Genomic DNA, 27067 nt, shown 5'->3' with positions numbered 1-27067 from the left:
CTCCAGAGGGCACTTTCGTGGGACAGATATGGAACCTCTGGCACTCTGAATCTAAGATCACATCGGAACTGGAACAAGAATAGAAGAAGGACTGCCCTGCTGCCCCCCTGGACCGCACAAAGAGGCTGCACCACCTGCTGAACCGCACCTGCTGCACCTTGGGCTAGTGAAGTTAGGACTGTGCCAGTGGCTTCTGGTTTGGGGTAAAGACCAAAGTAGTGACTCCAAGGGTCAGTTGGCTGACCCCCTGGAACCAGGTACAAATGAGCTGAAAGCGCCAAACCAGCACGTCCGTAGTTACTTCGGAAGCATCATCACGGATTGCCGCTGACCATCAAAAGACCAATCGTATGGCCAAAAGGAGCATCACTTAAAAAGATGTACGCTCCTGTTTTATTTAGCATAAGAGGAATCCATTTAAGACTGGTTGTCAATGGCGTTTCAACCCCAAAACCCCGTTGACAACCATCTTTTTAAGTGAGGCACCTTTTATTCTACCACACCTCACTGCACCTTCCTTTCACTAAATAGCATGAGCACTAGTTCTTGTCAATTACAGTACATAATTCAAGAATTTTTAGCAAATGAAATTTTCTTTTTGCTAAGAAAACATTTGTTTCTGACCCTGTGTACATTAATTGTCCTCATATAAATTAAAATTTACGTATGCATTTTGTTTCCTGGCTGGTGAAATTCTAAAATATTTATTTCCCTGTGAACCATTGTTTATACAAACAGGTTCTCTAAATTTATAGGGTTAACCTTTTTCTTCCAATGCATATCAAGTGCAGACTCCTATGTTTAGGCATGCATCACAGAAGTTCTTTTTTGCTTCATAAATGAAAGGTGACACCATAACATGGCAATATTCCCAAACACACCTCTTCCAAGATATACTAGGGGGGATAGATGAGGAGAGAGAGTTATGTGTGTGTACTAAATGGAACTGCACAGTCTTCATACCAAGTAAAAGGACATTGATTGTGCTAACTAGATTTAAAAACAGGCCAAATAAATATGTTAGGACAGCAAAGTCTACAAGTTAGTTTTGAGGAAGGAGGAGATCTGCAAGGAAAATATTTTTCTTCATTGAGAAGCACCATGTCCCCCCCCCCCTCTCAAATCTGAGGTAATCTATTGCACTCCTTCCTGTAAGGGAAGTTACGTTAGCAGTGTGCTCCAACCACTTCCAGAGTGGGAAGGGATTAAGCTGAAGTTTAGGAATGCCAACAAACGTCCATTTTTGAGAGCGTTTCCAAACTTTCAAGGCAAACCATGCCTTGAAAAGCCCACTTTGAATTCTTTGAGTGAGGTCTAAGGCTGTGGAGATGTCCAACCTCATAGCAGAGATCGCCACCCCAATCAAACTGCTTACAACTATCTGGAATTCCTTTGTGAATTCCTGGTAGGAATAAAAAAGAGAAATTAAGTAAATTTAGTTGTACACTCAAGTTTTGAGTCAAATTTGTCTTTGCGCATAGTTTGTTTTGCATAAACAGACACATAGTGCCCAGACTGTTGCAGCGTTTCCAGTTCACATTTTTTTAGGGTATAAACAGACACTGAAACTTCTCCTGCATCAAGATGGTGGGGAAAGAGAGCGGGCTGTCCACAAAAGCAGTATCAAATTCAGAGGTTCTAAGAATGGTTCAAATTAAACAAGAGAAAACTAGGTCTTCAAATTATAGTGTGACAGGTAAAGAAGTCTGGTGGTCTAGAAATAAGCCTTCAGTATTAATATGCTAGGCAACTGTGGAGTTCAATCCTATGAAGTACAGCAGTAGAAGATAGAATATGTAAGCATAAGAGATGGACAGAAAGGGCGCAGGAGCACCCTACACCCCGGTCGCAAGACATGGCCTACATCTGAGAGGTGCATATGTGCAACAATGAGTATGGCCCGGGCGTTGCTTATGAAGCCAAAACAACAGGCTACTTTAAATAGTTTGCAGATGGTGAAATAGTAGGTCCTTTTATCAATAATCATGCCTGACTATAGGTTAACCTGTCCTGGAGTGGCTCTGGAGACAGACACTGGGAAACCACAGACCTGAATAATGGAATTGCCCAAGAAGAGAACTTAAACACAAATGTCTGCAAAACATTCATTTGCACAAGCCGAGTTTTCACGAAAATGTGATCAAGAAGAATAATGAGCAATAGGCGCAGGTAATTGCATGCTTACAAAAAGGTGCTCGAACTGCTTCTGAATTTCATTGTCCATGTCCTCATTATTTATATGGGGATCTCTCAAGGGAAATGCTTCAATAAAGAGCAGTGCGGCATTAGATCGAACCTCAGAATTTGCTGCCTGTCGGAAACAAAAATGCAAGTTATGTCATTGTAGGAAATGTTCACTGCCTCAAAATAAGGATATGCTACAAGAATCTGCAACCCACTGCCTGTCTGCTACATCATGGTATGGGTTTTTGAAGTAATTGCCTGTAGCTATCAAAATAATTGCAGTTATAACCCAAGTAAAAGAAAAGCCAACATTAATAATTAAACATTAAAAATTGGTGAACACTGTAATGTTTCAATAGTAAACACAAAGCAGAATGCTAAACAGGTCCAAAAACCTAACACTTTTGGGAGAGAAGTGTAAATGAAAATACACTGTATCCACCCATTTACAAAAAGATCACAAGGAGACAATGAGTATGTCGGAGACCTTTTTTAATGAACTTGTAAAGGATGGGCTACCAAGTAAAAGATGGAAAAGTTACATACCTTCAGTAACACTATTTCTGGTGGATATCAAATCACAAATTCCTTACCTTTTGGATATCCTCAGAAGCCAGACCGGATTTTGATATTTTTTCCTCAAGCTATTGCTCCTGCACCATTACATGGTGCCATAGCACTCCGGGTCATCTCACACCACCCCTGGAAGTGACAGTGTGTAGGGGCACCTAGGGAAACCCCTACACACAAGCATCAGCTTTAATTTGGACTTTCAGCACACTCAGATGCAGTCCAACCACAACAAAATTACAGTGTGCCAAAACTAACTTGGGAGCTTTTAAACAGTTACAGAAGTCCATTCCACAGAACGGATAGGAGGGAGGACAATGAGCAAACTGCAGTTAGACTAGATTACAGAAAAAAAGTTATGAAAGGTAAATAACTTGTTCTTCCTATGGATACATTTAACTGACTTGCTCACCTTTTGAACAGATAACCAAGCAGTGCCTCAAAAAAGTTGGATGGTCTGAATAGTGGGCTTAAACCAAGAAGTCCTGCAGGACCAAGTAGGCGAAATTGCCCGTTCAACAGATACGACTGTTGAGACAGAACTAATTGGTGAACATATGCATGGACGCCTATTTAGCAGCCCAGCAGATTTCTAAGGAAGGAACACCCCTCACTAATGATGTTGGAGCAGTGTTTGCTCTGGTGGAACAAGCATGTAGGCCCACAGGGGGTCCCTTCTTGGCTAGATCATTGCATGACTTTATGCACAGGATGATCCACCTTGATATGGCTAATTGTATACCCTTACAAAAATCTGGTCATCCACTTGGTACACTTTTCAACACTATCTATAAGCGGGAAGCTCTCTTTGGGTCCAACTGGTTAAACCCCTCCCCCTCTTTAGATAGAGAGAAATTGCAGGGAGGGTGATGCACTATCCCACATGAAAGGGCAATAAGACTTTGGGCAGAAATGAAGAACGAGACCTCAGCATCAATTTGTCAGAGAAACTAGAGGTGGACAGGGTTGTATTGGCCTGCAGATTACTAATGCAGAGTGCAGAATTTCAATGAGAAGCACCATCTTGAGGGCAAGCAGTCGCACAGAACAGCTGTGTACAGGTTGGAATGGCATGCCCATTAAAAAAACGTAAGGAGCAAGTTAAGGTCGCATTAAGGTATAGTAGAAGGTGTCAGTGGGACTATTTACATAAATCCTTTAATTCCATTCCAAATGGTACTTTGAATAGCAAAGGCTGATCAGGCAAACAGAAAAGACTGAAATTAACCAATATATAACCTTTACTTGTGCCCATTTCAAAGTCCTCTTGGTACAACTTGGCCTCCAGTGGATCAATTGACAGTCCCCACACCAGGCTACATATTCTCCAATGCCCCAAAGAGATAGATATGATAGAATGGCATGTAGACGCAAGAAACACATCTACTACTTCAGCAAGTGAATCAAAACTGTACAGGTGTCAGCACTTGATTTCCACGCATGGAGGTGCAAGTTGTGAAGATGCAGGTGTAGGCTTTGCCTTATTGCCAAGACAGAAGGTCTTTCCAAAGAGGTGAAAAGATTGGAGGGCAAATTCTCAGGTTGAACAGATTGGGGTACCACTCTCTCTTGGCCCAATCCAGAGCGATCAAGATGATCTGAGCCGTTCTTCCGGACTGTCCGAACTAGGGGTAGGAGAATAAGTGGTGGAAAGGTGTGCAGGAGTCCTACACCTCACTGCAGAGAGATGATGTCCCTTCCATCAAGGGACCATCCTGGTTTAAACTTCAGGGTGCAACAATCGTGACACTGTAAATTGGATGCAGTGGTGAAAACATGCAGCTGGCATGCCCCACTAGGCAAAAATGTCCTTAGCCACTACGCAATGAGGACTACATTTGTTTTCCAACTGAGGTCTACTGAGTTCATCTGCCCTGGCGCGGAGTGATCCTCCCAGAACACTGGCAACCTGGGAGCCTCCCCTAATTGTTCAGCCATGTCCAAAGGCACAGTCTCTCTTGACACAATGATGAAGAACTCATACTGCCCTGCTTGTTGTGGTACCACACAGTAGCTATGTTGGTCATTATGACCTGCACAGGCCTCCGCCTTAATAAACGATAAACAGACTTTCAGTGCCAAAAAAACAGAACAAAGCTCCAGAAGACCTCTTGGAGCTTTTGCTTCATTTGGGACTAGAGTCCCAGCTCTCCACATCTAGAGATGATGCTTCTTCTGTCACTGCTGTGGCTAAGGTAGGGAGAACAGCTTGCTTGATGAGTGTGGTGTCGACATGCCACCACTGAAGGATCTGGGAGCCTCCTTCAATATACGGATCCTGTCTGACCGGGAGCCCTGGTATTTTGTCCTCGGAAAGCGGAGGTTCCATTGCAAGGCCCACATGTGCCAACGATCAAGAGGGACCTGGAGGATACATGTAGCCAGCATTTCACGAAGCCTCGGAAGGATCAAAGCCAAAACCTAGGATTGAGCCCAAAACACCAGGTTCACATTCTTAAAGTCCCAGACTCATTGCAGCGATAGGAAAGGCCTGAACGCAAATGTGTGCATGATGGACACACTATAAAGGGGATCCTCTAAGTAGCGATCAGACATGACAAGTTACTGATGGAAAACTTCGGGGATGGCAGAAGGGTGATCAAAGTTTGGAAGTGCTGTACGACAGGCTGAAGTGACCCTATCTTCAGCAGCTAGTCTTCGGGGTATGGAAATAAAGGAATCCGCGACGCATGAAGCTAGACCACTGCCATTACCTTACAAAACAGCCAAGGAACAGAGGCAAGATTAAGCTGGAAATGTTTAAACCTCACTCTGATTTGCAGGTAGCGTTTTAGGGGACTGCAAGATTGGCATACAAAGGTATGTGCCATGTAGGTCCAACGACAGGGCCCAATTCCTCAGATCCAGGGCAGAAGTTGAAAGAACCTCGACCAGAGTAAGCATCCTCAATTTGTCATTGCATTGGATTACGTGCAGAGGGCAAAGACCTAAAATCCGCCAGAGTACTCAATTTTTCTTGGACAACAAGAAATAGCAGGAGCAACACTCCTTACTTTTCTCCGCCTCGAACTCACTCACTATGGAGTTTGGCCAAAAGCAATTAAACCTTTGGAAGAAATATGGTGGCATGATCCATTAAGGTGAGTGAAAAAAGGTAGACTGTGAGGTAGGGAGATGTGAAGGGCAGGGTATAACCCTGCTGAACAATTTGTGCCACTGACTGACCTGAAGTTATAGCTCTAGGGCGTGTTGCAAAAAATCTAGTGGACTAGACAGACAGTTCGCCTGCAATTGGGACCCCGCAAGCTCACTCACAACCCAAGATTGTAGATTGGGGAAGAGACTCTTGTCTAGGCTACTCAAAGATGAATGGGCCTCTTGTAGTACTGGCAAAGAATAGGCTGGTGTTCATCCAAGGTTGAAGTGTGCTATTTTATGACCTCATAACCATCATGGGTCTAGCACACTGAGAAATTGGGTTACTGGTTGACTGGAGTGAGCGCCCTGGTCAAGCAGCAACCACAAATCTTATCGGGGTAAGGCACAAGCAAACCCAAAATTAACCTGAGTTCAACCCCCGGTAGCTTGTCACAGAACAGTCATGCTTAACTTCGAGGCAATGGTAAAGTATTTGTTAAACAGTTCAAATACTAATAAAGTGAAAAGCACCACATAAAAATTATCCTACACCAATTTAGAAAACTAGAGCAAAATGTAATAAATAATACAAGACCAAAACTACAATCCAATCAGTAGAACCGAAGTTATGATTTTTAAAAAAAAGATTTTAGCGAAAATAGCGCCAGAAAGCACAAAGCGCCAACTAAGGATATCTGGTCAACCTGGACCTGGTAAAAAAAAAATAAAAAAAGAAATAACACTGTTAGAAAGGGGATCTCTAGTTGGCTAAGGCTTGCGCCAAAGCCAGGCATAGACCACCATTCTAGTCAGGGCAAGGGAGTTACACACCAAAGATAACACCTGCTCACCCCCTTGGTAGCTTGGCATGAGCAGTCAGGCTTATCCCTGTGGCAATGTGTAAAGCATTTGCGCACGCACACAGCAACAACATCCCAGGCACACTACAAAAGGAACTCCACACAAGGTTATATCAAAAATAGCCTTTGTATTCTCATAACACATTAGAATAGTAAACACATAATATACATGGTGCCACCTGGCACTATGTCATATTTACAAGGGATTATATACACCTGACAGGGCCCACTGGACCACTGTCAGAACCATCACAAAGCGAACTTAGTAAAAGTAAAACCTATCATAAACGTACAACCAGTAATCACTGGTAACCACTGTACTCAGCATCAGCCTCTAACATAAACCACATTATGCACAGTATCACATATAGGCGTGAAATACATTCTGCACCAACCTCACCAGCATAAACACATTATGCAACCCTCTCATAAGTCTAAACGCATTGAACCCTAACCGTCTAAGTATAATTCGCATTAGGAAATAATCTCACTGGCATACACATATTATGCAATAACCTCTTAAGTCTAAACGCATTACACAATAACCTCACACAAACGCATTATGCATAAAACAGGGTGCGTAAATCATAGTACATGAATCACATTTCCTAGCACCACATAACCCACATTAGGGTCTGGCGCCCTATTACCCTCACAGTCCCCCTGGCCAACTGGCTTTCTAAAAGGGGGCTCAAAATGCCCTATGTCCACAATGTCAGGGCGACTGCCAATGCAGCAGTCTCTCAAAGTGCGCCATTGCTCTAGGGCAAAGGAGTGCATCTCAGTCCTATCTCATCTCTCAATAATGCCCCCAAAGAATGAATGGCCTGAACGTTGTAGCTGCCTACCACTTGCTGGGCAGCTGTGAAGCAAACTAGCAACGACAATGTGCTCCGATCTGGGAGCACCCACTGGGCTCTCTGGAAGGAAATCGACTTGCCCCAAAGACGTTGCAGCTGCCCTCTAGTAAGCGGAGTAGCTGTAGGAGATGCCAACTGGAAGGGGGCATGGCTCGGGAGCCCCCCCTCTGGGGCCGTAAGGAAATAATTGTCCCCGTCGTGGCAGCGGTCCGCCTTGGCGGTACTGCTGTACTACTAAAAGAGGCTCCAGCACCTCTGTGCCTCGGGAACCCCCACTCCCCCGGGACACTTTAAAACAAATATGCCAGTAACGTTGGAGCGGCCACAAAGGCGGATCCGCTCATGGAAAATAGGTGCCGGCCATGTACCCCGCCCAGCCCTCACTCACTCACCGGGCTGCAACACGCGGGCTCCTGACTTCTCTGGTCTCCCTGGTGATGGGACCGGCACCCTGCTCTTCGGCGAACTCCTGCTTCGCCCGGTCCCACTGCGGCTGCCGCGGGGCTCCCTCTTCTCCACGGGAGGCCCGCCTGGGTTGTCGCTTGGTCACGGCTTTCTCCGGCCGCTTCTCCCCTTCACCCGGGCCCACTCCTGGGACCCAGGACTTTTCACTGGAGCGCGTGGAGGCGGGTAGGCTCCCGTCCTCCTCAGCACATCCCGGTGCGGGGTAGGCTCCCGCCCGGGTCTCTGACTGTCATTCATGCTCCCGGCCTCTTCCACTTCCGTCCTCCGGCCCCGCCCACAACCAGGCGGGCCGCGACGGCAGAGGTCTTCTCCTGGCAGCAAGTCGGGAAATAGATGAAGGGGGCAGTGCAGGGACCAGGGAGGCAAGCCCTCCTGGCAGCCTCCCCCTGGGCCCCAGGAGCAGCACGCCCCGCAGGTTCAGGAACAAATCTAGCACAGCACATTTTTAGGGGGGTCACAGCCCCTATATTTATACTACAAAATCCCTTTGTGTGCACAGGGCTGGGGGAAACCAGTCAGGCCTGGTTATGGGGGGATATGGAGCACTTTGTTTTGCTCAGCTCCTCTCCCCTTTGTCAGGTGGGGGCTCAGTGATCAGACACCACAGGGGGCGGAGCCAGCATTGTGGAGGGAATGCACAGGTGCAATTCCTCCCACCTATCTAGATGCAGATCTCTATATTCACCACTGGGCTGACTCACCCTGCCCCTGGAGCCACCCACAACTCTCATCTCCAGTCACTCACAAGCCAGACATGCAATTCAGGCAGGCAGACACATAGCACACAGAAATGCCAACTTCTAAAAGTGGCATTTCTCCACCAGTCACCATAAATCTGCGCACACCATTGCGCAGCATTTATTCTCTCGAGATCATACATACTAAACTCGCCCCTGCACTCCTTTCATACCAGGAATTACCATGGACACACATATCCCCCATGCATTCCTATGGGAGGGCAGGCCAATCTCACCACACGAACTCAAAGCGCGCACGCATTTTACACTGGGCCACAGTGCTAAAGTGCTGAGAGGCCTAAAATCACTACCCCCATGTCAGAGCTTAAGGCAAAAAGTTCAGGGGTGAACCTGCCGAAAAAAGGGCAAAGTCCAAAACACACTTTCAGACTGACCGCGATGGAGTGCTTGCCAGCTACAGTCACCAGGTTAGGCCCTCTGAAGTTTACCATTGCAAATTCGTGCCACGAATCCCGTTCGCATCAGTGAGGGCTGCAAGGAGCAGGGAGAGCGTCGTGTTGCTGGACTTTTGCATTGGTGGTTCCCCATTAGCGGTCGATGCTGTAGCACAAAGAGACGGCTGCAAAAGCTTTGTGTTAAATTGCTGTGAGGTTTCGGTGCAAATGGGCTATTCACAGTTACAAAGAGGCCAAAAGCTTGAGTTCAGCTGCCGTGAGCCACACCAAGGGTCCAGAACCTGAAGGAGCACCAATTGGGGGTCAGGTACTCACTACAGCTGGGTCCAGGGGCTTGGGCAGAATGTTGGAGAGTCTTTAGTGTCCCTGAGGCTCAGATCAGGAGGCCAGCAGACTATCCCTTGAAGTCACTCTGGGGTCCTTGGTTCAAGGTTGTAGAAAAGTGCCATTTTTGTATGGTCACCCTCATACATTTTACTTCAGTGCTGATGGTTATGACTCTGAAAGTGCACTGGAGTCTGCTGCCGAGGACCCAGTGACAGTGCTCTCTCCCTAAAACAAGATGTAGTAAATTGATACTCCCAATTGACAAGGACTTTAACCCCCTTAAATTCCCTAGTAATGTGGTACCCAGGGTACCAAGGACATTTGTGTTAAAGGGGTCACCAGAGCCTGTAGCCCTATTTATGCCACTGTGAGTGACCCAAGTAAACAGATGACAGCAGGCCTGCCATTGCAGACTGCAGTAACAGTGCAAACTGCTCCAACTCAACTTTGCCCTCACCACGTGTGCCAAGGTCCAAGCACTATCTTTAATATTGTCAGCCACCCCCATGGTAGATTTCCTAAGCCCAGGAGGGAAGGAGCAGTGTATTAAGGATGTGGACATATAAATGCAAGTTTATATGTCCCTATAGTATCCCTTTCCATTAAGGACTACTAAAAGTGTTCAGCCGTCTATAGGATAACATGGACGGACACCCGAGCACACACTGCGTCGCCAGCACCATTATGGTATCGGCGAATATGGTCAGGTTTGGTATTAAACAGCTTGCCTCCTCCCCCTCTAACATGATTCCAATGCCAACGTCGATGTGGCATGCACCCAGGTGGCTACGTTAGAGGTTGCCCACCTGGTTGCCCCACCATTTTCTGTGCGCTGGCTAGTAGCCTGCAGCTTCCACTGCCCAGACAGGGATCTGACCGCCTGCCAGGTAGTGTGAACAATCCCAAGAGGCAGAGATAAAGAACTGGCCAGAAAGAAGGTGACACTTCCCTCATTGCCAGGATGGCTAGTGAAGTGGCACATCAAGGCGGTGAGGTTCAAAGCATTCACCACCTCTGATATGCATGCAGGCTGACATCCAAAGGAGGAAGCCATCATCTTCGTGTCCAAAGGCACTTTTGCACCAGGGCAAGCGGGAAAATTAGATAGTCAGAGGGCATACATCCCCAGAAGGCTAGCCACACCCCTAGGGTGGGCTACCTGGTCTGTACAGCCAAGGAAGGTTTCTGCTATTTTTAGAAGAGGCAGAATAGAGGCTTCTGAGTAGTAAAGGTGAGACACACCCCCGGATGTGGTCACCTCAGAGGCGGATTAGCCACTTGGGCAAGTAGCAGATTTGGCCACTTGCACCCACACCCCAACACCCCTAAATCTAGGATTTAATGGACACCCCTGACACCAGAACCACAAATCTGTGAAGACTGCAACAAAGGACAAAGAGACCAGAGTCTGCGACAACAGGAGCTGCACAAACCAAAGGCAGAATATTCTGCATGGGTGGCAATGCTCCTGGAACTGCACGACTTCAACTCATATGGAACAAAGACCATCTCCCCCAGACAGAGGGACCCCTTTGAGAGCCAAAGGTAACTCCAAACTCCCTTTGCACTAGTCCCCGATACACCAATGGAAAAGGGATCGCCCAAAAGAAGTTGATCCACTGCATCGTGGGAAACATACTCCTGACCTCAAGCAAATTTCAGGCAGCTAACTTACCCCTCGAATATCGAAGTACAGATTCGGTGACCTTACAGCTACCAAGGCTTGTTGGTGACCTGTCCAGTTACCACCCCCTTTATTTGAAACTGCATCAAGAGGTAACCACACAACACCTTCAACCGACCACAGCAGTGACCACGTTGTCAACTTTTTGCATCAGTTTTCTGCCCAGCACTGTCTAAGCGGTAAATTCATCACTCCCGCTTCAGCATCAAGGGCAGCCAGGACAACTCTGCATCCAGGCCAGGTGAAATTGAACTGACTGTTGTGGCTTGGATCTTGGACCCGTAGCACCTTACCCCTTTGTGGGTTCCACTTAACTCGACGAGCAAGTGACCGATTGTCACCAATACCTTTTTTCCATTGACCGCAATGGTAAAGTTTCAGCATTAAATTGCATGTTTTTTTAATGATTTTTTCTAAAAACCATATTACCGATTATATGTATCTAATCTGAATTGTTTAGTTGTCCAAATTCTTATAGAAATCTTCTTTATTTTTATAAATTGGTGTTGGATTTCCTTCGAGTCGTGTCAATTACTTATAGTCCATGTTGGTACTCTGAAGTGCTTAACACATGTTTCTCTAATAAAGCCCGGCTGCTCTTTGACACACTACCAGGACTAAGCTAAGGATTTATTAATGTGAACCCAAGAACCATCTTTGGGATATCAAGCTACATAATGAAGCCTAACCAGCATCACCACATAATATTAAACTTTACTACACAGGTCCAGTTCTCTTCTCACCCATACAAGAGGGGAGCAGGTCAGCAGAGCAGGGCAGCAGTTCCTTCAGAGCAGTAGCCCTTCTGAGTGACAGTCCTTTAAGCAGCACAGCAGTCCTTTTCCTGGCAGAGTATCCACAGGTACAGAAGTGTACTTAAGAGTTGGTGTCTGAGGTCCAGTATGTGTACCCAGTTGTGCATTTGAAGTGGGGAGAAGCTTCTAGAGGCATGTCTTTGAAGTGCACAGGTGCCCTGCCTTACTAGCCCTGGCATCAGACTAACTACAGGGGGAATGAAGCCCTTTGTGTGGAGACAGGACAAGGGTGAAAGTGGGGTTGAGCCTCGTCCACATCCTGCCAGTGATGACTCATTCAGTCACACCTAAGCTCCCCATTGTGTAAGGCAGTCTAGGAGGAATACACAAAGCCCAACTGTCAGCTACACCCAGTCATGTAGCACAGAAAGGCTGCAAGCACCAAACAGCTAAGGTGAGAAAATACCCAGTTTCCAAAAGAAAAAGAACAATTGATGGACAGAATGCTGAATAATGTCAAACATTCATCCACAGTACAGAGGTCTGGACCTAAATCAATAGTTTATTTGCCCACATGCCATTCCAGATTAAACCCAGCCATATACAAATCAGTCTTGACCCTGCTTCCAACCCAAACTGCCATGCCAGGTCCACCCTGGATCGGAAACTAGAATCATGGGACCGGTTTCAGGGTAATCACCCCTCATCAACCAAGCTAGCTTGAATCCACTAAAATTGCACTCATAAAATGTAATAAGGTAACACCAATGTTATCCTATAAAGGTAGGTCTTGCATAAGTGAACAACCAATTAAATCGTTTTTCAATACCAGTACATGTAAAACTTAACAGTGCATACACCACCTTATAAATACACTGGACCCCGCCTCATGGTCTGTCCAGGGCCTACACTAGGGGTGTCTTCTATGTATTAAAAAGGAAGATTTGAGTCTGACACAAGGTTTACTTTGCCAGGGCGAAATGGCAGTTTAAAACTGCACCCACACTGGCTACAATGGCAGGCCTGAGACATGTTTAAAGGGCTTCTTAAGTGGGTGGCACAATCAGTGCTGCAGACCCACTAGCTGCATTTAATTTACCTGCCCTGGGCACACGTAGTGCCACTTTCTAGGGACTCATAAGTAAACTAAATAAGCCAATTGGTTATAAGCTAATGTTGTCATGTTTTAAGCAGAAAGCACTTTAGCACTGGTTAGCAGTGGTAAAGTGCTCAGCGTCCTAAAGCCAACGAAAAGAATCAGCAAAAAGAAGAGGAAGGCAAAAAGTTTGGGGTGACGAGAATAATTTAAGTACTGCAGTTTGTAAAAACGTCCTAAGGCCAGCACAATCAGGAGGACTGAAGGCAAAAGGTTAGGGTGAAAACAACACCAAGAATGCCAGATCTAACAAGCATGAACTCATGTCGGCTCTGGATCAGAGATGGACATCAGAGCGGGTCCCGCTGTAATCAGAGTAAGCACCATAGTGGTGGGGAAAAGCATGAGATAAAGTATGGGCCGGTGCCAACAGGGAGACTGAAGGCGGTCCACAAAGTTCAGTGTCTGCTGGGGAAAGTTACTAATGTAGAGCCTAGGGCATGCAGTCAGTAAAGGAATGGTAACCTTTTGGGGAGTTAGCACCCTATTAACATAAGTAATAAGGCTGTTATCTAGGGGAAGTCCAAAGCCAGCAGCTGTGAGTGTCGATTCCTTGAATGCAACTAGAGCACTATGGTTACTACACCTGTGGCAGATTTCTGTGGACAACTAACAGGTGGCAGAAGGTTGTGTTCAAAGTAGTTCTATTTGAGCACTCAGAGGCTCATATGCAGAAAAACACTTAAAAGCTGACATTTCCCATCTTCTTAGGTTGTAAGGGCCAAATAGGATGAAAAAGGACTTCCCAAAAAGATAGACTAGTGTCATTTTCCTCATGCGTATGCAACGGACCTATGGAAATAGGGGAAGCGAGACAAACCAACCTGACTAACAGCACTCCAACAACCACTCCAGCGAAACTCTGCTTAGATCAGACTTTACTCTTACAAGCAGACTGATGCCATAATTCACCAAAACAACCAAATTACAGAGCACAACATCATGGTTTCTTTGTCCCCTTGAGGTGCTCTGCACATGTTGAGCCTCCTAACCAATTTGGTATCAGGAAAAGAAGTTCCAGGGATTGTGACAATTTTCCCATTGCACATCTTACAACCCCTGCAGTGGACCACATGCCCCGGAAGAGTTTCAATGACAGCCCACTATGAAGAGAGCTCTAAGGCAGATGACAAGATGACGGTCCTTTGTGACTAAGAAAATGTCAATGTCACATGCATCAGTCAGTTAGAAAACTGGTATTGCCTCTGGAAGACCAAGAACAAGGCAAGTTCATGAATGTAAGGACATCCTCTTTGCCTTTCCATCCCAAGAGACTAAAAACCCAAGAGTGACGCAGAGTTGAAGACTCACATACACGTTTTTATATTAAACACTTTAGGCGGGGGCGTGGCCGAGCCAAGCAGCAAGAGGGCTGCACAGCGAGGTGGCTCTGCCAGCAGAGCACACAATCAGACTAACATCTGAGGCCTGGCGAACAATCAGGGGCGTGCAGGCAGTGAAACAGGACGACATACCCCCGTGCTGTCATTTGCGAAGCTCCGTGCAAATGAAAACCCGCTGCGGACCGTAGATCCAGTGAATAAGAGGCACGGCCTGTAACGGGCCGAGAAACAGCAGCGGAGACTCACAGCAGGTATCGCAGGCTGTGAATAGTTACGAGTTCCCAGGAGCCGCATAGAAGCCACCGACCCGACTGCCCGCAACTGGGGAGCCGGGCGGATGACATGTGCATTGCATAAAGAAATCACCTGGGGACAGTAAGCACAAAACTGTGGACGACCGCGAACCAAAATGGCGGCCTACTAGTGCCGGGCATACGCCGGAGACCACAGCGATCAAGAGAAGCAGAATGCAAGCACCACCAACGGTGAGTCTTGCTAGACGGCGTCTCCCCCCCTCCAGACGAAGCGCGGGGCCTGTGGCGAGAACGTGGAAGTCGCAGTGTGCTGAAACGATCCGAACGGAGGGGGAGAGCTGGCATTGTGCAGGCGGGCGCTGAGATGAGTGGCCCAGGGACCGGCGCGGGGCCGCCGCCGCCCGGGCAGCAAGGACCTTGGCGCTGGGAAGTAAGGAGGCTCACAACATGATACCACACACAAAATATTGATTAGACTCCCCCGGGACCCGCGCATGAAAGAGCGACGGACTGCAGCCTATCAACGGTAACGACCGCTGAGATAGCGACGGCCGTCCAAAGACGGGCACAGACGCCATAGCTGCTGTACCTGCCCATTGCCGACGCACCAAAGGTCAGTGATGAACACCAGGGCGGTGCACTGGGGGCGTGTGGCCTTCTCAGGACCCAGACAGCAGGGAGCCGCTGCCCAGCGGAAGAAGTAGTACAACAAACAATGGTCCTGACTCAATACTTCACAATTCAGTAATGTGTCATCTCGTTACATTTGGAGCTGAATTTCATTTATCATAGCTCAAGAAACTAAATTTGAAGCAATACAACATCCTACATTTGATTTAGCGATATTTATTTATTTACAACAATTCGTATAAAAGTTCGGCGCAGGGTTGCTCCAGAGGGAACGTGCATAGAATAAGGGTGCTGAGAAGTGAGTGTGTGAAGAGGAAATTCTCAGAAAACAATAGAAGAATTAAGATGAATAACAAATTAAACGGTTTACAATTCACCGTACATGGTGTCCTGGTCACGTATAAATAGATAGAGTCACAATTTTCAATATAGAATCCAATTCATATTTTGGCACGTTGGGTAAGGGACGTGTACCAGGCTCATTCGTAAGGGGGTGTCGACGTTTCGACCCGTCTTAGGGTACTGCGGTAATTTGATGCCTTGACCATGCGGGTCTTCTTCAGGACAATAGAGAAGGAGGGGCAACCTGACGGAGTCCTCAACTTGACTTGGGGGTCTAAAAAGGGGGGGGAGGGGAGGTGTCAGTTAGAAGATCAGGATGTTGTATAGCTCATTAGATTAACACCTGACAGAGCGGGTGTATGCTTACCTAGCGTGAATCCAGGAAAGGCAAAAACCATGTGTGTGGTCCACAGACACTGGAACTGAAATTAAACAGAAGTGGACAGTGTCAGGGCCAAGTCGGCGATCTATTCGCTCAGATTGCGCATGTGGGGGCATAAGATTGTTTAAAATTCACAATACCTGCCACGCGGACTCAATCCGATCAGCAGTGTAACACAGGGAGCCAATTTGGGCATCACATATCCCGGACAAGGGCCGTTCTGTAACGCGGACTCAATCCGTTCGGCAGCTTGTTCCAGGGAACCGGAATTCAATTACGGCAGTCGTTCTAAGGGGAAACCAAGGTGAATGATATGGGTACCAGTAGGCCCGCGTCGTGGATTAAGAACTGAAGGTATCCTAGCGTTCTTACCTGCATCTAATGCAGAGTGTGTTCCCGTGGCGTCTCAACCGGAGGAACCGGGAGCGCATGCGCTCTAATTATATGAAGCGCACCGGGTAACCGTGCACGTCGTAACGGTGCGTCGTTAAGAGAGTCAGAGTAGAAAGACTCACCGGGGCAATGCCTCTGTAGTTCCAACGGGGCTAGTGAGGTCTGTGTGTACCGGGGGTGGGATACAATTGGAACAGTGATTTAAAAACAGTACTCCGAATTCAAAAGATTAAACGGCACACAGTCTTACCAATTATGGTCATGTATCAGTGAATCCGATATACCGAATATGCAGATCATGAAGTAACAACATTTCTAAACTTACAATAAATGAATATAACCTGACAGACAATAGAACAATAGTTCCAACATATATTAAATAAAACATACGTATTGTTTAACATAACATAGGCAATCAATGTAGGGGCCAAAATGTACAATGTTGACCGGTTGTAATTAAGGGCAGTAGGTTAGCAGAATGGCCACATTCACAATATACATGAAGCAGTGGATTAGCAGAACAGGCCACATGTCAAAAATGTACAACCGTTGACATCATGAATAATATACCAGTGGTAAGAGATTGATGCCAAGGCTATACTACCCAGTACTCATAATGGAAATCTGTCTATTAATCTCCTCCAACTCGTTCAATCCTCTATGGATAGTGTCCAAGGAGTCTATCCATCTGCATTCTCTTCTGTTAAGTGTGATACTGAAGTCCCCTCCCCTGGGATTAGGCTTGATCTTTTCAAGAACCCACCATTTTAAACTGTCAGCTGCATGGCCAAACTTCGTAAAATGGTCAACCAAGGGTGCTCCCACTGTTTTACAGCGTATACGGCTGCAATGCTGAAGGATGCGACACTTAACTTTTTGAGTCGTCTGTCCCACATACATGAAGTCACAGGGGCAGACAATTGCGTATATGACCCCCGATGAGTTGCAATTACTGAAACCCTTAAGTGTATGTACCTTTTCATGGTATGTGAACGTATTCATTTCTTTGGTCAATGGGCAAGCTTTGCAAGAACCACATTTATGGTGTCCCGTGGCAGACGGAATATCCCATAAAGTGGTCTGACCGATATAGGGGGGCATCGGTAGTAACGATTTGACCAATTGATCTCGTATGTTTTTCCCTTTCTTGAATGCATGTAAGGGGATTGGTGTGTTACCCAATTCGTCGGATACTAGGTGCCAATGCTTGTTGACTATCTTTTTGATCTCATTACTCTTTGTACAAAATGTCGTGACACATACCAAGCGATCTTCCTTACGGGTCTCCTTAGATTTAGGGATCAAAAGAAATTCCCTGTGGTTGTGCCATGCCCTTTTCCGGGCTTTTTTAAGGAGCCTGATAGGGTAGCCACGTTCCACCAGCCGTGCTAAAAGTCCGGCAGACTCATCAAAAAAGTCTTCTTTCCTAGAGCAATTCCTACGTAACCTCAGGAACTGTCCAAAGGGTAAGTTATCTCGGAGGTTACGAGGATGATGGCTCGAGTAACGAAGTAGAGTGTTCCTTTCACTGCTTTTTCTGTAGAGATTCGTGTGGAGTTTGCCCTGCTCAGATATTATAAGGATGTCAAGGAAATTGATCTTTTCTCTACTGTATTCCATGGTGAATTGTATATCGGCCGAACATGTATTAAGCCAATGATGGAATCTTTGAAGGTCCTCCACATCCCCACGCCAAATGATGAGCACGTCATCAATATAACGTCGCCAGAGTTCAATCTTCGCCCTGTAAGGGTTAAGATCGCTAAAGACAAAGTTGTTCATAGTTACTCATATAAACAATGGCCAGATTCGGCGCAAAGCTAGCCCCCATTGCTACGCCCTTTGTTTGATTGAAAAATTGTCCCTGAAAGTTAAAATAATTCCTGGTCATTGCGATCTCAAGGAGTTTGATAATGAATTCTGTGGGGACAGGGTGTGGTGCCGATCTCGTGTCCAGGGCCTGTTCCATGCATATCAATGCCTGGGCTTGGGGGATGTTGGTATATAAGGCAGATATGTCCATGGTCGCAAGTATTTGGGCGTTGGAGTCAAAAGGGTAATCATCCACCAATTGAATGGTCTGCATGGAGTCCCTTAAATAAGTGGCAGTGTTCTCGGCTAGGGGTTTCAAGAAGACATTGATATATTTGCATAGGGGCTCCAGAATAGATCCGCAACCGGAAACTATTGGTCTTCCCGGAGGGTCTTTCATCCGCTTGTGTATTTTGGGGAGAGTGTAGATGGTGGGTAATCTGGGATGTTTATTATTTAAATACTCGTGCTCTAGCTTGCTCAAAAAACCCCCATCCAGGCCATCTTTTGTGACTTTACTTATCAACTTCCCTATGTCCTGTGTAGGGTCTTTTTTCAGTCTAGAGTAATTGCCTTCCACAGTTAATTGTAACTGGATCTCCTTCTTGTAGTCCTCTGTATTCTGCAGGACAATGGCACCCCCCTTATCAGCGGGTTTGATTACTATATTGCCATTTGTCCTCAAGGATTCTAAAGCATTCCGTTCTTCTTTGGTTATGTTATACCTAACATATTGTCGTTTGGAAAGGGCAGCTCCCATATCCCTCATCACCACTTGTTCATAAGCCAGTATTTTATGTGGTACAGTGTGTGTTGGGGGATTAAACTTGGATGGAGGTCGGAGGCCACTGCCAGAGAAGACAGGTTTATAAGGAGTTTTAAGGAAAAACTGTTTCAGCCGGATTTTCCTAAAGAATTGATGTAATTCTAGTTTTAAGTTGAAGTCATTGGGCATACATGTGGGGACAAATGAGAGACCTTTGGAGAGAATTTCCTGTTCATTAGGAGTGAGTACATGATTTGATAGATTGACTATGGGGTTGTCTGACTTATGAATCACCATCTGTAGTGCTGGCGGCGTGTTTGAATTTCCCCGTGTGACTCTTGAAAGTGTATCTGTTTCTTGGACTGGCCTCTCCCTTGATTCCACATCTGTCCTCTGGAACCCCTGGGTCTCCCCCAGGGGCGGCCCCGTCCTCGCTGGCCCCACCATGGTTCCTCTGCTAAAAAAGGTTGTTGTTGGTTAGGGTAGTTAGCTCCAGGTGTCGGGGGTGCTGCACTCGGGCCCGGGCGTTCTAAGTCACTATCTGAACTGCTCCCTAGTGATGAACCCGAGAATGTGGTATACCTTCTGAACCCACTCCTCCCTCTGCTTGCAAAGGTTCCCTGTTGTTCCCTTATGTAGTAGCCTTCCTGAAGGTAGGGATAGGTCACTTTTTTATCATAAAATTTGATGTCCTTTGCTACCTTGTCAAGCTTGGTTGCCTGTGTATACACGTCAAATTCCTGTATGGTCTTTTCTAACCTGTCCAAGGCTTCTTTTGCATTGAGTAGTGATCTGTCCTCGATTATCTCCTTTTTTAAATCAAGAATCTCTTTAGTTAACCGACCCACTTCCTCTACAGCTGTCTCCACCCCTAGGACCATCCAATGTCTAGAACAGTTGTTTGAAACAAAACTGAAATTCTCCTTGAATTTGGGGTTATCAAGGAAGATGGCAGGTTCATTTCGTACTTGTAACCCTACAGGTATTACATTGGAGTGAAGATACTTAGCTAAGGTGTGTCCGTGTAAGCGTGTTCTGATGAGTTTTTTCTCAAGACGTTCTAACTTGGATATCTTCTCGTTCAGGGTTAGGTCTACACTGGTTGTTGTGTTCCCCAACAGTGTGTTAACTCCTTGCTGTTGTAGGAGTTTATCAATATAATCTTCACTGTAGGACAAGGTCTCAGACATAGTCTAACCTAATCCTCTACAATTATAAACAATTTTACAAAACAACATAAATTACATATAAACCCTCGCAGGACTTGCCTGCACAAAGGTAGCCATTGCAAAAATGGGGTTTTCCCAAAAGGCAGAGACCTGGGAATCGAATTAGTACAACAAACAATGGTCCTGACTCAATTCACTTATTGTGAATTTTAAACAATCTTATTCCCCCACATGCGCAATCTGAGCGAATAGATCGCCGACTTGGCCCTGACACTGTCCACTTCTGTTTAATTTCAGTTCCAGTGTCTGTGGACCACACACATGGTTTTTGCCTTTCCTGGATTCACGCTAGGTAAGCATACACCCGCTCTGTCAGGTGTTAATCTAATGAGCTATACAACATCCTGATCTTCTAACTGACACCTCCCCTCCCCCCCCTTTTTAGACCCCCAAGTCAAGTTGAGGACTCCGTCAGGTTGCCCCTCCTTCTCTATTGTCCTGAAGAAGACCCGCATGGTCAAGGCATCAAATTACCGCAGTACCCTAAGACGGGTCGAAACGTCGACACCCCCTTACGAATGAGCCTGGTACACGTCCCTTACCCAACGTGCCAAAATATGAATTGGATTCTATATTGAAAATTGTGACTCTATCTATTTATACGTGACCAGGACACCATGTACGGTGAATTGTAAACCGTTTAATTTGTTATTCATCTTAATTCTTCTATTGTTTTCTGAGAATTTCCTCTTCACACACTCACTTCTCAGCACCCTTATTCTATGCACGTTCCCTCTGGAGCAACCCTGCGCCGAACTTTTATACGAATTGTTGTAAATAAATAAATATCGCTAAATCAAATGTAGGATGTTGTATTGCTTCAAATTTAGTTTCTTGAGCTATGATAAATGAAATTCAGCTCCAAATGTAACGAGATGACACATTACTGAATTGTGAAGTATTGAGTCAGGACCATTGTTTGTTGTACTAATTCGATTCCCAGGTCTCTGCCTTTTGGGAAAACCCCATTTTTGCAATGGCCCAGCGGAAGAAGGCCCAAGAGTAAAGCACTGTAGGAGATGCCGCCTGGTGACAACACAGCAATGGGGACAGCCACGAGGAGGGCTGAACATCACAAACTCCCCCTGAAGCTGATAGCAAAGATGGCGAGTGGCTGTGGGCCGGCCCGAACATTTCACCGCCCGCTGATTAAGGACTCTAAGCACACGCGGTAACACACAAACGCGACTGGAGACCAGTGGCAGCGACTGTACCGGCGAGTCAAGCGCTGCAGAGCGGAAACAACTATGCGGGCTTCACGGCTGCCACTTTAGAGGAGTTTGTGGGGAACACGTAGCTGACCCCGTGGGAGGACAAAGGAGAAGGAGCCGTGGTTGCGCTGGCCCGTGCGACATCTACCAGGCCAACCTGTGACTGTGTGCAAAAAGTGAGGCCTGCCCGGGCTCTGGTAAGCAACACACCAGCAGTCCCACCCATCAACAAGCCGAAGAGAACCACACGCGTATAGGTCGGCAGCCGACACCACAAGTGCGAAACACGACACGAAGGGAGTGGGGCACACGTGGACATCGAGGGATCAGAACGTGTACAGAAACAGTACAATCCACACAGGCTCGCTGACCAAACGCACCACAGCAACAGGAACAGGTAGCTGTGCACACCGTGCAGAAGTAACACGGGGGCAGGAGACTAAACAACCGACATGGGGAAGACTGACAACAAGCAAGCTAAGATCTCCTTCGAAAAAAGATCAACACGTCTCCAAGACCCCACCACTGCCCCGATCACCGTAGTCCCAGAGACACAAATGGACTCTGACCAAGACGATGACATCAGACCAATGATGCGGGAGGTAAGGGGCAGCCTTAGAGCAATCGATACGAAATTAGACAATATGGCGGCACAAATGGACCACATGTCCCAAAGAATAGACAAGCACGACAGACGGATGGACACACTGGAACAGCGGGTATCGGACTCGATGGATCGACAGGAAAAATCGCAGGGCAACATGCTACGTATAGAGAAGGTGCTAGAGGTAATAAGTACTCGCAATGAAGACCTGGAAGCGAGGTTCAGAAGGAACAACATCCGTATCACGGGGGTACCCGAATCTACCAACATTCAAAACATGAAACGATACGTGGAAGAAATGCTCCGAGATCTGTGCGTGGAGGAACTTACCCCGATGTTCCTGGTGGAACGTGCGCATCGCACCCTGGGCCCTAGGCCGTCACAGGGGGCTCCCCAAGACAAATCCTAGATCGCCTACTCAACTACAGAGATACTGTGTTAAGAGTTGCAAGGCAAAAAGGGAATATCCAATATCAAGGGAACAAATTAGCGCTGTATCCGGACTTTACTCAAGCCGTACAGTCAGCAAGAAAATAATTCATACTGGCCAAAAAACTACCTCAACAAGCTGGTACAAAGTACGCAATGATGTATCCGGCCAAGCTACGAGTCCACACCGGGGGGAATCCCCTATTTTTCACCGACGCGAGTGCTGCCCTGAAGTATGCCAAACAGACCGCAAGGAAACACTGCAATCAGGAGCGACTTCACCTGCCTCCAGTAACCAGATAAGTGACAATGACTGATTGTGTGAATGATGGGGGCCAAACACACTGTGTTTTCAGGGACGTCAACTGCTGCTATGCCCTTGAGCCAGAGCCACTCATACACGCTCTGCCACCCTGTACAAATGTGACAGGGCAGTAAGCAGGCAGCTGCACGCCCCTCTGGGATGATTCCCTGTTACACTATGTTCAATGGGTTCCCTCGCAAGGGGTGTTGTTCAACAAGGGATCCACAACCTGATTTGGGGGTTGGTGTGTGTGGGGGTGGGGGAATGTTATTGTTTGTCGTTGTTGGTTGCAGGGCAGCTCAGCAACTGGATTATGTTATCTTAATCGCAGACAGTCACACCCAGCTAACACAAAGAGCAGGCACACACGTAAAACATGACGGTGGCTATACCAGAAGCACGGGTTGAGACAGGAGGGATGGGCGAATAGTGACACAACACAGACAAATCTTAAGATAATGCTGCAGTCGACTGTCTAAACTTACCTGTCTCACTTGGAACGTATGAGGTCTGAACGACCACCGTATGTACCGACTTGTACAATCTTACCTGTCCAGACATGGGGTAGATGTATGCCTCCTACAAGAGACTCACCTCCTGGGGGGGGGCTGGTGAAAGGTTGTCAGCCACTCGATGAAGCAAGGTTCACATTGCAAGCTACTCCTGTGGGGTAGCGACTCATTCGCAAAGGGGTTCCCTGGCAAAAAAAACAGTCAATAAAAGATCCAGAGGGTCGGTATCTCCTCCTAAAGGGAATGCTATATCAAAGGCCACTAATTGTGTTTATGGTCCCAACAAAGACGATCCTAAATTTTTTCGCCACCTCTGGCACAAGATCCAATCGATGGGAGACTCTGCAATATTTTGGGGCGGAGATTTTAATATCGTGCTGATGCCACACATGGACAGGGAGGGAGCGTCCCGGTCTCACCACCCGCAAGCGACAGCCTACCTGACCCCTGACGCGCGCTCCACCCCGCGGCACGTGGGGGAACATGCATCACACACCACCACCAACCCTGGTCCAGAATAGACTTCTGGCTCTTGACAAAAGACCTACAGGTCTAGGTACAGGATGCCACACACCAGGCGAGGACACTATCGGACCACGCCCTGGTGGCCCTGACCCTACTGATTCCACAACCTTATTGACAGCCATTCTCATGGCACCTCCCCCCAAACGCATTACTAGACACAGCTTTTTGCGAAAGTACTTTGCGCACAACACTGGTTCTGTGTCAACTGAGGGCGGTCTGTGGGAGGCGTTTAAAATGGTAATCCATGGGCATTGCATAGCAGGTCAGTCCAGAGTACTACGTGATATACGGAACAGTCCGAGTAAAATAGAAAATGAATTACAAGAACTAGAGGCACAATACTGCACAACACCACACCCTCCATCTTGGCGAATATACGCACCACGCTCACGTCATATCAGGAAGAAGCTGAGCGAGAAACCAAATTTATGCACAAACAGGCCATGGCACGTAAATATGGAGAGGGGGACAGGCCGGATAAAACGCTGGCCAATCTCCTGCGTAAGCCCAGAGGCTCTCCCTTCATTACAGAACTGACCACCACAGATGATGTAATAGTGCGTTCCCCGCCCAACATCTTATCCACTATGCGCAGCTTCTACGCACAACTATACAAGTCCACTTCCGATCTGGCAGAGGACTTATTACGCGACTCCATTTGTGAGAAGTTGGCCTGGTATATGCTGGTCACTAGTTAAAGTGGCCAGCTTGCACCAGTACAATTCGACTCTTATGGTGGATAGGTTTAAGACAACCTTTTTAAGAAAGCTATCCTAGTGTTAGCTGTGGAGAGCAGCCATCAGGCTAAGTCTTTAGAGGAATGTAAAGCAGCTTGTTTTACCTTATAATCTCTTGAATCACTAAATGAAAGGACACCACACAGGTATATATATATATATATATATAAAATATATATGTTTTTACTAATCTCTTTATGAGATTAGAAGTCAAGGACATATGCACAAATCAACATTTCACAACAAGTTAAGCACAAATATGGCTGGGGCCCTAGGGGCGTACCAGACCATATACTAAAAAAGAGGTTTAGGAATATCGACTGGAAAAGAGACTAGGCCTAGGGCCTTTAGAAATGCTGGGGCATCACTAATCCACCCAAGGCAGGTAAGTAAAGGACAAACGGGAGACGCATGCAGTGTGAGAACACAGCCGCGGATCCCAATAGACTTCAATGGAGCAAGTAGCTGTTGGAATTTGAAAGTACTTCGGGAGAGTCTACAAGCAAGTCTCTTACAGGGTAAGTAGTTCTAAAGCCAACACCCACAGGAGCACCGTAGTGCTGGAGTTACCTCACCCAGGGAAGCCGGGTGCATATGTGTCTTTTGGTGTCGGGCCGCGGCGTCGTTTTCAACGGGAGCCAATGAAGACTTGCTGCTTGTGAAGACAGGAGAAGTGTCGGGTGGAATCCATGGCTTGATTCTGAAGAAAGAAGAACTGAAAGCAGAGGAGACAGTGCTAAAAGTCACTTGCCAGTGACCCGGGGCCAAGAAGCTGAATGCCCACAGTAGTCGGGTGATTTCAGGTGATCACGGGTGGCTCGACTCTTCAGCCACGAGGTCCAGGAGGCGCCGACGACGACCAGGAGCTGGATTCGGCTTGTCCCACGAAGTCTGCAGCTTACTGAGGTGCCGGCAACCGGATTGGAACCAACAAGCCTTGGCAACAGCAAGTCTCGTGGAAAGTGAAGAAAGTCAGCGGGGCCGACCGGCAAGGTCTGAGGGACTCACCCAGCGAGGGTAAGTCAGGGCAGGCCTGGAGCAACCAGGGGAGCCCTTTGGTTCTGTAGAAAAGTCTTCTGGGGACCCACAAGCCAAACGGCATGGGATCGCGAAGACACCTCAGGAGGATTCACTCACCAGGAGCCCACGGTCACTAGGGACGAGGTAGGCCTCTGATCTTTGGAGGAAATCCTGCTGGAGGCCTGGACCACACGTGGTGCAAAGCACAAGTTCATAGAACGTTGTGAAGGGGTTGCACTCGACAATAGTGCACGGTACCCGGGTATTGCTGTTCCTAGTCACTTGTGGGGTCCACTTGCCTCAGCTTCGCTGGGGACTCACGATGGCCTTGGAGAAGTCAGGAAATCCACTTCCAAGGCTGCAGGGACTTCGGACTCCGGCGGGAAAGTTTGCGATCGTTGATGCAAAGTTTTGGTGCCTGCCAAGCAGGGGAGTCACTCCTTAACTCCAAGGGAGATTCTTCAGTCTTCCAAAGGTAGTGGAACGTCGAAGGTCCTGGATTCTTCTTCAGAGCGTGGTCCAGGGATATCTAGTTTGCAATGGCAAGGGTTCCCTAACTTATACTACAAGGAAGGGAGGGACTAGCTCTATGACCACTCCTATGGGAGGGTCAGGGGAGTGGGTGGCTACACCCACTTCCCTTTGTCCAGTTTCGCACCAGAGCAGGGGTAGCCCCTGAAACGGTTTGAGCTGGCATATGCACAGAGGAGCCTACTGCACCCCTAGTGGAGGACTTCAAAGCACTCTAGGAGTGCACCCACCCAGCCCCAATACACTAAATCCTGTCTAGAAGGTGGTTACACCTCCCTGTGACAGGATGCCTATTGTTGGGCCTCCTCCACTGCGAGTTTCGGTCAGCAGCAGGAGGGCAGCCCAGTGTCTGTGCTGGTGGCATCCATTTTGTGATGCCAGGGCTCTTCAGGATTCTACTGTGTTTCCACAGTGGGTACATGTCTATCCTTCTAGAAGGGTGGGATCATACTCCCACACCAGTTACTGGTGTGGGGGTATGATTCCAAGGCGTTTGACACCAAACACGACATGTTTTGATGCAGCCATACCAAATTTAGTATTTACCGCTAGGTTATAATGCACTTAAGAGTATATGGTTTAACAGCATCCACAAACAGCCACAGAGAATGGACTCTGAGAGCTGCAGAGGGGCCCTGCTCAGGCAGAGACACCCCCTCACATGGAAACCAAGCACCCTGTCCTTAGGATTGTTAGGACCTGCCTTAGGGGTGACTGATAGGTTTATATATGTGGGTAAGGTGAGATATAGGGAACCTATACCTCAGTGAGGAGTGCTAACACTTCCTCACCCAGGCTGCAGTAGCAGGCCTGTGGTGTCAGATTTAGTCTGCTTCTCCCAGGGGTGGCATAATACATGCTTCAGGCCCTGGTAGGCCTGTGGAGTGTCTATGCCCTTGGTACCTAAGGTACCATATACTAGGGGCTCAT

General features: G+C 47.2%; 1 protein-coding gene across 3 annotated transcripts in view; it reads right to left on the bottom strand.

Moving 5' to 3' along the window:
* NCAPG2 (non-SMC condensin II complex subunit G2) overlaps positions 1 to 27067 on the bottom strand; it is a 403487-nt gene that overhangs the window by 285479 nt on the left and 90941 nt on the right. For all 3 annotated transcript variants that reach the window (XM_085631953.1, XM_085631952.1, XM_085631954.1), the window contains exon 11: positions 2186 to 2311. In XM_085631953.1, coding sequence (XP_085488079.1) covers positions 2186 to 2311 — 126 coding nt within the window. The remainder of the gene's footprint in view (positions 1 to 2185; positions 2312 to 27067) is intronic.

The sequence above is a fragment of the Triturus cristatus genome, chromosome 10 (genome assembly GCF_964204655.1).
Source record: "Triturus cristatus chromosome 10, aTriCri1.1, whole genome shotgun sequence".
Classification (NCBI taxonomy): domain Eukaryota; kingdom Metazoa; phylum Chordata; class Amphibia; order Caudata; family Salamandridae; genus Triturus; species Triturus cristatus.
The sequence above is the reverse complement of the archived record's forward strand: the minus strand, read 5'-3'. Positions and strand labels throughout refer to the sequence as shown.